Raw genomic sequence first — 15,759 nt, 5'->3', positions numbered from 1 at the left:
TCCTCTCTCTCTCTCCCTCCCTTTCTCTCTCTCTCCCCCCTTTCTCTCTCTCCTCCCTTTCTCTCTCTCCTCCCTTTCTCTCTCTCTCTCCTCCCTTTTCTCTCTCTCTCTCCTCCCTTTCTCCCTCTCCTCTCCCTCCCTTTCTCTCTCTCTCCTCCCTTTCTCTCTCTCTCTCTCCTCCCTTTCTCTCTCTCTCAAGGGGAATGTAGCCTATGGTTCTTTGGGGAGTGTGGCGATTTTACAGACAGTTTCTCTCTCTCTCTCTCCTCCCTTTCTCGCTTTCGCTCTTTCCTCCCTCTCTCTCTCTCTCTCTCTCCTCTCCCTCTCTCTCCTCCCTCTCTCTCTCTCCTCCCTCTCTCTCTCTCTCCTCCCCTTTCTCCCTCTCTCTCTCTCTCTCTCCTCCCTTTCTCTCTCTCTCTCCCTCTCTCTCCTCCCTTTCTCTCTCTCTCTCCTCCCTTTCTCTCTCTCTCAAGGGGAATGTAGCCTATGGTTCTTTGGGGAGTGTGGCGATTTTACAGACAGTTATCTGTAAGGGGGGCAGGAGAGTGTCAGCGGGTGATGTGTTCCTCCGGAGTGCCACCACAGGCATGGGCGCCACCGAAGTGTTGCCTGAAAGGGCGGAGAAGTAGGCCATTCGGCCCCTCAAACCTGCTGCGCCATTCCGTAGCTCCATGCCTGATATGACCATGGCCTCAATCCACTTCCCTTCTTGACTCTCTTGCCGATCAACATTCTGTCTAATTCAGCTTGGAGTATACTCAGTGGAGCATTCCAGCGGCTAACAGCCCTCTGTAAGAAGACATTCCTTCTTATCTCCACCTTCAAACAGAGGCGCCTTATTCTGAAACTGTTACCCCTGGTCCCAGGAGCCCTCGCAAACAGAAGCGCCCTCTCAGAAGCTTCCTTGTTAAACCCCAGATTGGATTAATTTCAAAAGAGAACTGGAAACAAATTTGTGAGGGGGGTGGGGGTGGGGGGGGGGGGCATATACAGAGCTCTGGGGGGTGGCGGGGGGAATATACAGGGCTCTGGGGGGTGGGGGGGAATATACAGGGCTCTGGGGATTGGGGGGATATACAGAGCTCTGGGGGGTGGGGGGGCTATACAGGGCTCTGGGGGGTGTGGGGGGGGGAATATACAGGGCTCTCTGGGGGGTGGGGGGGATATACAGAGCTCTGGGGGGTGGGGCGAATATACTGGGGGGTGGGGGGCGAATATACAGAGCTCTGGGGGTGGGGGGAATATACAGAGCTCTGGGGAGTGGGGGGGGGGGAATATACAGGGCTCTGGGGGGTGGGGGGGATATACAGGGCTCTGGAGGAAGAGAAGTGGGCTAATTGGCTAGCTCCTTCAAAGAGTTAGCACAGATATGATGGGCTGAATGGCCTTGGTCTTTGCTGTATCATTCTATGATCCGAAGAGGATCCCCGCAACCTGTGGCCCTTCAAACAACAAAAGCTTTCATTTATATAGCACCTCTGATGAACAATTAGATGCCAAAGCATCCTATAGGAGCATTATCGTTCTGGAGTGCCACGCTGACCCGCATTAGGCAGATCGATGGCCATACTCCGTTCCCCTTAGTGTCCAAAGATGTGCAGGTGGATCGACCATGATCAACGCCTGGAGTTAGGGGGATGGGGGCGGGGCGCTCTTTCTGAGGGGTCGGTGCAGACCAGATGGGCCGAATGGCCTCCTGCTGCACTGTAGGGATTCTATGGCCGAATGCTCCATCAAAGCGGCAGGTTGAGGTGCAGAGGTTTATGAAGGGAATTCTGGAGGTTGCTGCCGAGGAAGCTGAAGCAAACCAAAGGATAATGTGTGGGTCTAGAGTGAAAGCTGCTCGCCTTCCAGGACCTCGCGGTAAACTGCTCGCCTTCCAGGACCTCGCGGTGGAGCCCTCGCCTTCCCTCACCTGACATCTCCACACTTCCCATCCGCAACACACGCGGGATAACTGGGCCGAGCGTTTGGGACCGAGATGAGGAGCAATCTCTTCACTCCAGGGGGTGTTGTGACCGTTTGGAATTCTCTACCCCAGGGGATTGTGGGGGCTCCATCGCCGAGCATATTTAAGCTCGCCGTGGACAAATTCCCGGTCTCCGAGGGAATCGAGGGATATGGTGAGCAGGCAGGAAAATGGCTTTGAGGCAGAAGATGATTGTGTTGAGTGTCTGAGGGGGGCGGCACGGTAGCACAGTGGTTAGCACTATAGCTTCACAGCGCTAGGGTCCCAGGTTCGATAACCGGCTTGGGTCACTGTCTGTGCGGAGTCTGCACGTTCTCCCCCCCCCCCCGTGTCTGCGCGGGTTTCCTCCGGGTGCTCCGGTTTCCTCCACAGTCCAAAGATGTGTAGGTTGGGGGGGATTGGCCGTGCTAAATTGTCCCTTGGTGTCCAAAAAAAAGTTTAGGTGGGGTTCCGGGGATAGGGTGGAGGTGTGGGCTTAGGTAGGGTGCTCTTTTCGAGGACCGGTGCAGACTCGATGGGCCAAATTGCCTCCTTCTGCACTGTAAATTCTATGATTGATGATGCCGGAGGTGTCTTCCTCTGGCCATCTTTATGTCTTTGTGTGAGGTGGGTGGGGCCTGAAATCAGATGAGAGGCTGAGTAAATTGGGCCTGTACCCTTTGGGGGGGGGGGGGGGGGGGGGGGGGAGATTTCCAGAGCTTTGGGGCCTAGTCAGTTGGAGGCTCTGCCACCAGGGGTGAGGCAAAAGATGCGCAAGAGGCCAGGGCTGGAGACACCAAGGATTCCAGGGATGCAGGAGGACCACATTCTTCCTCACCGTCCCCAACTGAAGTCGCTGCCTCCTGTTCTTAAATCACTCATTCGCAGGAGCTTGTTTCCTCCCTCTGCCCCTCAAACCTGGCATCAGCAAATCACTAGATTTTTATTATCTTTCTCCCCCTTCTTGTTCTCGGTCTTAGTGCTTATCAGGGTAATCTTGTCTCGTCACCCATGTCCCCCCAATTTAAATCAACCATGTGTTTATTCCCCCCCCCCCCCCTTTTTACAGGGCAAGGTTCAAGGGTCAAAGGCAAGTGACCTTTTACCCATCGAGGCTCCAGAGTCTCTCCCGGCGGAAAGCGTCTTGGAGAACAGTCAAACCCAAGAAAAGATCAAGAAGAAAATAAAAGAGGTGGAAGAGAAACAGCCGGAGATGAAATCCGGATTCATGGCGTCGTTCCTGGACTTTCTGAAGTCGGGCAAGCGGCAACAGCTGCCGGCCACGACCTCCAGCCCGCAGAAAGGGCGGCCGTCGTCTGTCATCAATCAGCCCTCGCAGGCCCCGTTCGGCCTGGCGCAGTCCATGCTGTCGGGGCCGCTGGACGCCTCGGAGAGCGACAGTCTGATGAGCTGCGCCAGCCCCTGCAAGCGGTTCGACGACGACCTGAAGAAGAACCTGGAGACCCTGCCTTCGTTCTCTTCCGACGAGGAGGATTCCGTCAGCAAGAATCAGGACCTGCAGAAGAGCATCACCTCCGCCATCTCCGCCCTCTACGACCCAATGGATCGCAAGGAGAACGACAGCACAGGTAAAGCGTTCTGTTTGGTGAGGGGTACGGGGATCAGAAGAGAGTGAAGTTGAGTTAGGAGATCCGACATGACCTTATTGAATAGCAGAGCAGGCTCGAGGGGCCAAATGGCCGACTCCTTGTCATTTTTTTAATATAAATTTAGAATACCCAGTTATTGTTTTTCCAATTAAGGGGCAATTTAGCGTGTCCGATCCACCTACCCTGCACATCTTTTTGGTTTGTGGGGGCAAAACCCACGCAGACACGGGGAGAATGTGCAAACTCCACACGGACAGTGACCCAGGGCTGGGATTCGAACCCGGGTCCTCAGCGCCGCAGTCCCAGTGCTAACCACTGTGCCACGTGCCGTCCCACCTACTCCTTGTCTTACGTGATAAATACAAAAGCAGGGAAGTTAATGTCGAGCCTTTTAGAAAGCTCTGATGGGGTAACAACTGGAGTATTGCCCGAGTCCTGGTCACCACACTTTAGCAGGAATGTGAGGGTCGTTGAGAGGGTTTCAGAGGAGATTAACCTGGGGATGGTTTGCAAACGTTAAGACTCCTCTTGAGGGCAGCACGGTGGCGCAGTGGGTTAGCATTGCTGCCTCACGGCGCGAGATCCCGGGTCATTGTTCGTGTTGAGTTTGCACATTTTCCCCGTGTTTGCGTGGGTTTCGCCCCAAAAGATGTGCCATGTAGGTGGATGGGTCATGCTAAATTGCCCCTTAATTGGAAAAAAATAATTGGGTGCTCTAAATTGAAAAAAAAGACTCCTCTTGGCCTGCTGGGTCAGGAAGGAATCAACAACTGCCCCCCCATCTCGGCCCACCTCGGCCAATCTAGCCCCCACCCAGTGCTGCTTTTCCGGCCTTCTGCGCCTTCTGTTAACTATGTAAGAAATAACCAACCTCCTGAGTATAAGCCTAGGAGCTCTCCCACAAAACAGAGCGTTCACATCAGAAGGGGAATTGGGGCAGCACGGTAGCACAGTGGTCAACACTGTGGCTTCACAGCTCCAGGGTCCCAGGTTCGATTCCCCACTGGGCCACTGTCTGTGCGGAGTCTGCACATCCTCCCCGTGTCTGCGTGGGTTTCCTCCGGGTGCTCCGGTTTCCTCCCACAGTCCAAACACGTGCAGGTTAGGTGGATTGGCCGTGCTATATTGCCCTTGGTGTCCAAAAAGGTTAGGAGGGGTTATTGGGTTACGGGGGTAGGGTGGAAGTGAGGGCTCAAGTTGGTCAGTGCAAACTTGATGGGCTGAATGGCCTCCTCCTGCACTGTATGTTCTGTGATCTATGTAAAACGAGCTCAAACCCTTTCTTATAATACAGAGAAGGATTTCAGACCATAAGATATAGGAGCAGAATTAGGCCATTCAGCCCATTGAGTCTGCTCCGCCATTCAATCATAACCCCTGACCCCCTTATTAATCAAAAACCTATCTGTCTTATTTATCCTTAAGCAGCGACATGTTGAAATGCGTGGACCTGAATCAGGGGGTTAGGCCCTTGGTTTAAAAACTCAAGAAAGACGGGAGCATGGGTGAGGGATCCCGATGTCAGCTGTAGGGCAGGAGGCTACCAGATGTATGATTGCCCTAAGCACAAATATATGACATTAGAGAAAACAGTAAATTCTTAATCTCGAGGATGTTGTCCTCCGCACATCCAGGGCCCCACCTCCTCAAACACTCACCCGACACCACTGGCTGCAGAGTGGATGGAAGTAGAGTCACCAGTGGCTTCCAAAAGAGATTTGGGGTAATTCCTTGAGGGTATAATTTTCAGGGCAAAGGGCAGGGCAGCAGGGTTAACGGGGCAATTGTACCAAAGCGCTGGGACAGGCACGATGGGCCAGATGTGCTCGATCATTACGGGTTGCCGTGTGTGGTGGATGAACGCTGGGCAAAACGGCTTGATTCGTGTTGGCGCAGTGGTTAACACGGGTAGTGTGTAATATCAATCTTTATGATCATGGCTGATCGTGAACTTGATGATCAGCCATGATGCTAAAGTATGTCAGAGCAGGCTCAAAGGCCGAATGGCCCCCTCCCCGTTCCGAGGAGCTCGTACTCCAAAAGCAGCATGGGTAAGACCAGCACTCCCACCCCGTAAGTCCCTGTGGGATATTACAGTACCCATGATGGATCAAGATCAGGAATGATGGGCGGGACAGGTTGAAGTGGAGCGTAAACACCGTCATGGATTAGTTAGGCTGCATGGTTTGTTTCTGTAAAATCAGGTTACTTCCAAGAGGAAAAAACATCAAAGAAATCCGGGAGAGGATAAGCCGCTCCATCAATCTAACCATTTTCCATTCCAATCTGCATTGTCTTTGTCAGATAACATGGCCGTAGAAGAAAAGGAATTGAGCACCTCGCCTTCTGAGACCTCCCAGCCAGAGCAGGTCGCACCCCCATCCCCGGTCTTGCCTAAAGAGCCTATCCCAGAAGAAGAGCCTATCCCAGAAGAAGAGCCTTCTCCTGCCCCAGAGTCCCCGCCGCAGCCCGAGGAGAAGGAGGCACCTTCCCCGATCAAGCTAGCCAAGCAGCAGGACACGGTGGCCATTTGCGGAGAGACCGACGAAGATGACGAGGAGAGCGGCGGAGAAGGTGCCATCCGGAAGTGGGATGAGTTTGTCATCAAAATCGACGACATCAAAGAACTCAAGGTAAGGAACATTTTTCACGCGTGTGCCACGTTTAACACCAAATTGGCATTAGTCAACTCAGCATTGCTCGCACCTCTTAGTGACTACTCTTGATGACGTCATTAATGGGGAGGAACTTCCTGTTTCTTGGCAGGAAGTAGATCAAAATGGCTGACATCCAGCTGGTGAAAAAATTGAATATTTTTGTGGCTTTTAGACCCCCCCCCCCCCTACACAGTTATTGAGGGAAGAGTTTTGGAGTAAGCAACATTTCTTTAATTCTCCTGCCGCCTGCGATACTATACTGAGGCAGGTCCCTATCTCCCCCCCCCCCCCCCCCTCCCCCTCCCAGCAACCCCATTCCCTTTAAGTAGGGTATCATTTAGTCTGTGAGCAGTGCAGTCTTGCCTATTGGCGACGTGTTGGGCACTGTGGACTTGTGAAGCAGGCATATGCCACCAACACTGAAGAAGGTTCAACACTATTTTATTTATTTAAAAAAAATTTTTTTTTAGGTTACCCAATTATTTTTTCCAATTAAGGGGCAATTTAGCGTGGCCAATCCACCTACTCTGCACATTTTTGGGTTGTGGGGGTGAAACCCACGCAGACACGGGGAGAATGTGCAAACTCCACACGGACAGTGACCGGGATCGAACCTGGGACCACGGCGCCGTGAGGCGGTTGTGCTAACCACTAGGCCACCGTGCTGCCCTTAACACTATTTTATTAACTCTTATAAAATACCAGACATACTATAACTGTGGGTTTACGCGATGCTAGTTTAACTAGAGACCTGTGCCTGTCTGAACCAGTTGAATCTCTCAGCACGTGGTGCGAGTCTGTACTGTACTTGATGAGCTCTTGTGCTTCTGAAAGGCAGCATCCAGAATGAGCGGGAAAAGTGATGCCCTCTGTGATTATAGTGCATGTTTTCTAACTGGTGATTGGCTGCGGTGTTTGTGCATGCTGATTGGTCCGAGTGTATGTCCATCAGTATGTGTCTACACCATGATATACTGGTGTATATTATGACAATTGGGGAATTGCGTGGAAAGTCATGGTCATTGTGTTATGGAAGGAGGCCATTTGGCCCACTTGAGTCTGTATGAAAGCTTGAGAAGTATCCAATGATGGGCAGGACTTTCTGGCCATTCGCACTGTGGGATTTTAAGGGACCCGCTTAAGGCACCAACCCCACCCCGGGTTTCCCGCAACGGGAAACCCCATTGACAACAGCGGGACCAGAAAATCCCGCCTCCGGCCACTAGTGGGCAGGCCTCCACCGCTGCGGAACACGAGACTGAGGGGGGAGGAAAATCCTGCCCATTGTTATTTTCTCAATTTAAAAAAGAACAAGGCAAACTAAATCTCTCTCGAGACCTGACTATATGTGGAGGCCAAAAGGTAGAATGTATTTCTATGAGGAACGGGGGTTTAATCTCGAAACTTTTAGGCCTATTATTTGAGGAGAACTCTCAAATACGTTACTGGACTTGTGGTCCAGACCTCTGTCACTAACAGAACAAACAAGAGTTCAAATCCCACCCTGGCTTGAATTTGAATTAAATTTCAATAGTTTCGTAAATTTTTTAAAAAAGGGTTGGCACGGTAGCACAGTGGTTAGCACTGTTTTTCCATAGCCTCAGGACCCTGGGTTCGATTCCCGGCTTGGGTGACTGCCTGTGCGGAGTCTGCACGTTCTCCCCGTGTCTGCGTGGGTTTCCTCCGGGTGCTCCGGTTTCCTCCCACAAGTGCGAAGATGTGCAGGTTAGGTGGATTCGCTGTGATAAATTGCCCCGTCGTGTCCAAAAAGGTTCGGTGGGGTTACGGGGATAGGGTGGAGGTGTGGGCTTGAGTAGGGTGCTCGTTACAAGGGCCGGTGCAGACTTGATGGGCCGAATGGCCTCCTTCTGCACTGTAAATTTTATGAAATGGCATCAGTAAAGCAGAATGGGTTTGAAATGTGACCTTTTGAATAATAATTTGAAAGAAAAATCGCCGGACAAACTCTTATTCACTCGTTCCGAAGAAAAATCGACTTAGTCTGGATTAGTAGTCCAGTAGCATAGTCACAACGTATCCCTGTAGCTTTGAAGGAGAAATGACATCTTCCTCAGGCAAAGATGGTTACAGCGAAATATAACAAAGATGTTCAAAATTGCAAAGGGTTTTGACGAGAGTAAATGGGGAGAAAGATTTTCCCCTGACTGGAGGGTCAGTAATGAGAGATCACTGGCTGAAGAGTAAAAAGCTAATGGACTGGCGAGTACATAAAATGATAATACTTTTTACAAACTACATTCAAGAGGCTGATTTTCTTATTGATATGATATATTGCATGTCAACCTATAATACGCCAAGCGTAATTAGGTACTCTGCTTTATTGCTGTTTTAGTTTTGTTGGCATCCGGGATCACGTTAGTAAAGTGTTCAAATGGGGTTATGTTGGAAGGTAATTTCAGGAATGCTCGTACCGTTTTGAGGGGATAGAAAACTGATTAAATTTTACAACCTAAAAACAGGCCATTTTGTCAAGTATCGCACAACTTCTAAAAGTGCTGCCCGTCCCAAATGGCCCTTGAACGGAGTGGCTTGCTCGGCCAATTCAGAGGGCAGTTAAGAATCGGTGTGTCTGGAGTGGCGTGGAGGCCAGACCGTATAAGGACGGCAGACTTCCTCCCCTGAACGACATTAGTGAACCAGATGGGTTTTTGTTTTAACAAACAGCGCTGCGAGTTTCACGGCCGCCATCCCAGAGACCGCCTTTCAATTCCAGGTCTGATGCATTGAATTTAAATTCCACCAGCCAGCAATGGTGGGTTTGAACCCATGCCCCTGATTGCTCGACCAGTGATGTTCCCACCACACCACCACCTTCCTGTCTTGCTGCGACCCGTGGTTATGTTGATCAGCAATAAAATTGCATTGAGTATTAAGTGGCAGGATCGGGGCTGTGGACCAATTGGAAAGCACTTGCAAAGGACCAGCACAGGCATGATTGGGCGGAATGGCCTGCTCCTGCCCTGTATCATTCTATGGCCCAATGTTAGTCAAGTGGAAGGTTTATTCTATTGCATAGAATTGTCACGCGCCCCCAGGTTTCAATGTGGCTGACCGCTCGATCTACCTCCTGTTTCACAGATCGCCATGCAGGTGGGAAGCGAACCTCCGCCAATCTGGAGGGTCCAGAAAGCCTCGCTGCAGCAGTTTGTACCAGAGGTGCGAGATGGACAGCGCCACTTCTCCTCCAGCTCTCAGGTAAGCTTACGTCCCATTCCTCACGCTCTCCCATTCACTCTCTCTCACTCGCCCTCTATTGCACCCTCTCTAGCTTGCTCACTCTCTCTCGTGCATGCGCACACTCACTCTAATGTATGTGCCCTCTTGCATGGGCGCACGCTCACTCTTACACTCGTGCTGCACGCTCACTCTTGCGCACGCACTCGCGCTCCCTCCTGCTCGCGCTCTCGCTCCGTCCCCCGCTCGCTCGCTCTCGCTCCATCCTGCGTTTTCTCGCTCACTCCATCCCCCGCTCTCTCGTCAATCCCCTGCCCCCCGCTCCATGCCCCACTCTCTCATTCCATCCCTCGCTCTCTCACTCCATGCCCCACTCTCACACTCCATCCCCCGCTCCCTCGCTCTCTCTCTCCATGCCCCGCTCACTCCATCCCCCGCTCCCTCGCTCTCTCTCTCCATGCCCTGCTCTCACTCCATCCCCCGCTCCCTCGCTCTCTCTCTCCATGCCCCGCTCTCACTCCAAACCCCGCTCCTTTGCTCTCTCACTCCATGCCCCGCTCTCACTCCAAACCCCGCTCCCTTGCTCTCTCACTCCATCCCCCGCTCTCACTCCATCCCCCGCTCTCACTCCATCCCCCGCTCCCACTCCATCCCCCGCTCCCACTCCATCCCCCGCTCTCACTCCATCCCCCGCTCTCACTCCATCCCCCGCTCCCTCACTCTCACTCCATCCCCCGCTCCCACTCCATCCCCCGCTCCCTCACTCTCACTCCATGCCCTGCTCTCACTCCATCCCCCGCTCCCTCACTCTCTCACTCCATCCCCCGCTCCTTCACTCTCTCACTCCATCCCCCGCTCCCTCCCCCGCTCCCTCCCTCCCTCCCTCCCTCCCCCGCGCTCTCGCTCCATCTCCTGCTCGCTCATTCTTGTTCTCCCTCTCTTTCTCTCATTCTCTGCTCCCTACCGTGCGCTCACTCTTGCTCTGTGTCTGTCTGTCTGTCTCTCGTTTGCAATATGGAAAGGGCACAACTGGAGTTTGTTAAGAGCGTGGAAAGGATAAACCGAAGAAGAGATGCACGTCATGCGTTGGGCACGACTCCGGTGGGCAAAGCCCCACCTCGGAGTCTCAGGGTTGTAGGTTTCAGCCCCACTCTGGCGACTTGAGCACAAAAGTGCAGACGGATATTCAGGGGCAGTACCGAGTGGGTGCTGCACCGTAAGCGGTGCCCTTTGTCCGATGGGGTTCTTAACCAAGGATCCGTTTGGCCCCCGCTGCAGGTGGGCGTAAAAGGTCCCATGGAGCGATCTCCAAGAGCAGGAGAGGAGCCAGCCTCTGGCAAAATGCCTCCCCCCTCAGCCAGCGTTACGACAATCAGAAGATCTGGTCATTCTCATGTATGGCGGTTAAAGGGATTTTGCCAACATAACCGCTGCGTTTCCTACATTACAGCAGTGATGACATTCACAAGTACCTTTAATTGCTGTGGAACACTTTGTGACACCCCAAAGTCATTGAAGACGCTATATAAATGTAGCGTTCCCAAGTCTGTCCTTGCACAGCACCATTCAGGCAATGAGGTAACTTTGGCCGTCCGGTCACTGTTAGAAGGTAGGAAACGTGTCTGCTGGTTTGTGCACAGCAAGATCCCACAGTGTGATGATGACCCGATAATCGGCATTTTTATTCGTGCCGGCTGAGGGGTAAATACGAACCAGGGCTCTGGGGGAGGGAAAAGCCCGCTGCTATTGGTTCCTTTAAAGCCCAACTTAGAGGGCAGCAGTGGGGAGGGGGATGCGATGGTGGTGGGGGTGGTGTCTGTTTTATATTTATTCTTTTTAAGGGGGTAGGGGATTGGGGAGTGAATTGCAGAGGTTGGGGCAACCCGCTGGTCACCCTCTCGTCCACGCCCCAAGCTGCAAGAAATGCAGTTACTGCCACCTGGCTATTCAACAGTAGCAGCCGTCACGGACGCATGCAGGTTCTGGCAAGGACAGCAACCTGGTGTGGGGGCTGGTTTAGCTCACAAGGCTAAATCGTTGGCTTATAAAGCAGACCAAGCAGGCCTGCAGCACGGTTCGATTCCCGTACCAGCCTCCCCGGACAGGCGCCGGAATGTGGCGACTAGGGGCTTTTCACAGTAACTTCATTGAAGTCTACTCGTGACAATAAGCGATTTTCATTTCATTTCATTTTCATTTCATTTCAATTTCAGTTCATTTAATTTTCATTTCATTTCATTTCAAATCCTGCATTTTTGTGTCTCTTGTGGATGCTGAGATGGCTAACCCAGCATGGCTCTGGAATTGAACCTGATGTCAGGGGTTGAGGAAGGATGCGGGTGTCCCTGGCTCGGCTCATTCCTTTATTGCTCATCCCCAACTGTCCTTGAGAGGGTGGTGGTGAGCTGCCTTCTTGAACCGCTGGGGTCCCTGTAGGCACACCCACAGTGCTGTTAGGGAGGGAATTGCAGGATCTAAACCCACCGACAGTGAAGGAACGGCGGTACAGTTCCAAGTCGGGATGATGGGTGTGTGGCTTGGGGGGAGGTTTGGAGGTGATGTTCCTCTGCGCCTGCTGCGCTTGCCTTTCCAGGTGGCCCTGGGTTTTGGGAGTTGCTGGTTGCATTATTGCCTTTCCCGCTTCCCCGGCGAGCTTGTTTTAAAATGGCCGACCACGGGATTGTTAAACGATCAGTGAAACATTCTCCTCCTCCCTGATTAGTACATCGAGTACCCAGACGAGGTGAAGACCGATTACCAGCGTCTCTACGTGAAGTTTCTGGAGAACATGGAGAAGAAGGACTACGTGCGCATTTGCTCCAAGAAGCCCTGGCACAGGCCGCTGCACTTGGCCAAGAAGCAAGACTCCGTCGCCATCTCTGGCGAGACGGATGAGGACGACGAGGAGAGTGGCGGCGAAGGGGTGTTCCGGGAGCGCGATGAGTTTGTCGTGAAAATCGACGACATCAAGGCACTTAAGGTAAAACAAACCCCCTGGTTAAATGGCAAAGTGTACCCTGAACCCAGTAAGAAGAAGTGCTGCTCCCCCCCTTTCACATGAACCTCGGGCAGAATGAGACACCCGAGGAGATACGAGGGCAGAGGACGCCAAGTGTGGTCAAAGGGGAAGCACCTTGAGGGCAGCACGGTGGCCCAGTGGGTCAGCCCTGTAGCCTCACGGCGCCGAGGTCCCAGGTTCGATCCCGGCTTTGGGTCACTGTCCGTGTGGAGTTTGCACATCTTCCCCGTGTTTGCGTGGGTTTCACCCCCCACAGCCCTAAAGATGTGTAGGGTAGGTGGATTGGCCACAATAAATTGCCCCTTAATTGGAAAAAATGAATTGGGTGCTCTAAATTTATTTTTATAAAAGGGGAAGCACCTTGGAAAACACTTTAGGCACGGAGAGGAATTTGGAGAATTTGAGGCCTAGTCGAAGGTGTGACCACCAATGGTGGAAGGGGAAGGGGAAGGGGAAGGGGAGGAGGGAGGAGGGAGGAGGGAGGAGGGAGGAGGGAGGAGGGAGGAGGGAGGAGGGAGGAGGGAGGAGGAAGGGGGAAGGGGGAGGGGAGGGGGGAGGGGGAGGGGGGAAGGGGAGGGGGAGAGGGAAGGGGAGGGGGGAGAGGGAAGGGGAGGGGGGGAAGGGGAGGGGGGAGAGGGAAGGGGAGGGGGGAGAGGGAGGGGGGAGGGGGAGGTGAACCTGCCTCATAGCGCCAGGGACTATCCCAGCCTTGGGTGTTAGTTTTACTTTCTCCCCGTGTCGGCGTGGGTTTCCTCCGGGTGCTCCGGTTTCCTCCCACAGTCCAAAGATGAGCAGGTTGGGTGGATTGGCCAGGGTAAATTGCCCCTTGGTGTCCAAAGGGTTAGGTGGGGTTACGGGAATAGGGCGGGGGATTGGACCTGGGTAGGTTGCTCTTTCCAAGGGCCGGTGCAGACCCGATGGGCCGAATGGCCTCCTTCTGCACTGTAGGGGATTTTATTCCTCCAGATCGCCAATGAGGTGGGAGTCCGGAGCTGCCATCAAGTGTACGCCCTCGGACAGTGGGTGTTGGCGGGAAGTTCCCCTGCAGGGGACATCACTGCCTGCTTGGGGGAGGGGGGGGAGGGGAACTCTCGACTGGTACCCCCCAAAATACGTTGCTGAGAAGAGAAAATCTCAGGCTCTGGTATGACGATTGGAAAATTGATGAGTTTAGTCACAGGCCGGGGTTGCCAACCCTCCAGGACTGCCCTGGAGTCTCCCAAGAGCCAAAGGTTAATCTCCTGGATAGCGCAAGCAGCCCTGGAGAACAATTATCTGGCGGTGTGGGGTGGGGGGGGTTGTTTATTTTGTTCCATTTACTTGAACCCCGATCGTTTATGCGTTAATAAAAAAATATCGGCGATGGGGGGAAAGGCAGTTTGATTGGCCGCCAGTGTTCTGTCTTCATAGCTCCAGGAATATGTCTGATTGGGGTTGGCAACCCTGTGATGGGGCTCGTGATTGACTTTGCCTTGTGTTTTTCCCCCCCCACCCCCCTCAGCTTGCCATGCAGGCAGGACGAGAACCTCCTCCCATTTGGCGGGTCCAGAAGGCTTTACTACAGAAATTCACCCCGGAGATCAGAGATGGACAACGGCAGTTCTGTGCGACCAGCAAAGTAAGGGCACCGGAGAGAGAGAATTCTCGCCTTGATGTAGCACCCTTTCTGACTTGGTGACCCCCCCCCCCCCCCACCCCCCTCCCCCTCCCGAAGTGCTTCACGACGAACAAAAGTATTTTGGAGTGTCGCTACCGTCGCAATATGGGAATATGGGTTTTTCATGCTGCTGAATGAGTTTTAACCATAGAGCCACTGCTCATCCTCCGAGTGGTGGCCAAGCCCCAGAGAGGGTGGCTTTAATATCTCATCCGAAACACGTCAGTGCAACTCTCAGTCCTGCAACGGGAGTGTCACAGAGTGCAGAAGAGGCCATTCGGCCCATCGAGGCTGCGCCGCCATGTGACAAAACACCTGACCTAATCCCCATTGGCCAGCACTTGGCCCATAGCCTTAAATGTTATGACGTGCCAAGCGTTCGTCCAGGCACTTTTTAAAGGATGTGAGGCAACCCGCCTCTACCACCCTCCCAGGCAGTGCGTTCCAGACCGTCGCCACCCTCTGGGTAAAAAGGTTTTCCCTCGCATTCTTCCCCCACCCCCCTCCCGAAATCTTGCTCCTCGCCTTGAACTTGTGTCCCCTCGTGACTGGCCCTTTAACTAAGGGGAACAGCAGTTCCCGATCCACTCTGTCCATGCCTCTCATAATCTTGAACACCCAATAGTAAGGCCTAGATTTTGTGCTGAAGCCTCTAGACTGGGCCCTGAACCCACCACTGCCGTCAGACTCTGGTAATGAAGCGTTGCAAACAGCTGTGCCCTGCTTGCAAACCATTCGGATGTCACAAGGCAACTTGCAGCGGGCAATAAATGCTGACCGTGCCATAATTTCTTTTTTAACAAGTAGATTGAGAGGCTTTAGTGAACCAGGTGGGTTTTTAATGACAGTCGCTGATAGATTTATGGTCGCTATTGCTGAGATGAGTTTTCAAGTCCAGATTTATTAATTGTATTTCAATCCTACCAGCTGCGGTGGTGGGATTTGAACCCCTGTCTCCCAGAGCGTTAGCCTGGGATTAGCAGTCCAGTGACATCGCATCATTGCCGCCCTCTCCCTTGCGAGATTTGGAAACCAAACATTAAAAGACCCACCAACTGCTGGGTAATTTTCCAAAATGGCTTCCTTCACCCTCACCCCTCCCAAGCAAACGTTGACGCTACAGACGCGGTGGCAATGGGTGTCCATTCAGGCCCCTCCCCATTGACGGTTGCTAAGCAGCAGGCGGGTTCCCAGGCCTAAAGTTCTGTCGTTTCCCGTTTCAGTATCTTGGGTACTTTGGTCACGCAAAAAACGAATACCAGCGTCTCTACGTTAAGTTCCTGGAGAACGTAAACAAGAAGGACTACGTTCGTGTCTGCTCCAAGAAGCCCTGGCATAGGCCGCAGCAATCCCTGAGGTACAGGCACCGTGTCACCGTCGGGTTTTCGGTCTGCCCTGGCGTTGGCGGTTTTTCGAGCTTTTGTAAAGAACGATCAGCGGATCGTTTGAGAAAAGTAGCGGGGTCTTCGGGTGAGTACTTGGGGTTGGCTAGACCCCTGACTGTGCCCACTGGGGCCTTGGGGCCTCATGATAGTGTGAAGAGTTAGAGGCCTTGGGCCGAAGTGCGAGTGGCTCTCACCGTGAGACCTCGACTGGAGTGCCCACACCACACATTCCAGTCGCTGGATCAGGAGTGGGAACCCTTGTTGACTTTCCCCTTCCCCTTCTTCAAA

The 15,759-nt window shown here is 53.0% G+C and overlaps 1 protein-coding gene across 1 annotated transcript in view; it reads left to right on the top strand.

Annotated features, from left to right (window-relative positions):
- The window catches only part of LOC119956627 (proline-rich protein 12-like), a 37,741-nt gene that overhangs the window by 4,594 nt on the left and 17,388 nt on the right, over nt 1-15,759 (top strand). The window contains exons 2-7 of the mRNA XM_038783967.1: nt 3,018-3,537; nt 5,863-6,191; nt 9,315-9,431; nt 12,133-12,390; nt 13,931-14,047; nt 15,310-15,443. Of these exons, the coding sequence (XP_038639895.1) occupies nt 3,018-3,537; nt 5,863-6,191; nt 9,315-9,431; nt 12,133-12,390; nt 13,931-14,047; nt 15,310-15,443 (1,475 nt within the window). The remainder of the gene's footprint in view (nt 1-3,017; nt 3,538-5,862; nt 6,192-9,314; nt 9,432-12,132; nt 12,391-13,930; nt 14,048-15,309; nt 15,444-15,759) is intronic.

The sequence above is a fragment of the Scyliorhinus canicula genome, chromosome 23 (genome assembly GCF_902713615.1).
Source record: "Scyliorhinus canicula chromosome 23, sScyCan1.1, whole genome shotgun sequence".
Taxonomy (NCBI): Eukaryota; Metazoa; Chordata; class Chondrichthyes; order Carcharhiniformes; family Scyliorhinidae; genus Scyliorhinus; species Scyliorhinus canicula.
The sequence above is the reverse complement of the archived record's forward strand: the minus strand, read 5'-3'. Positions and strand labels throughout refer to the sequence as shown.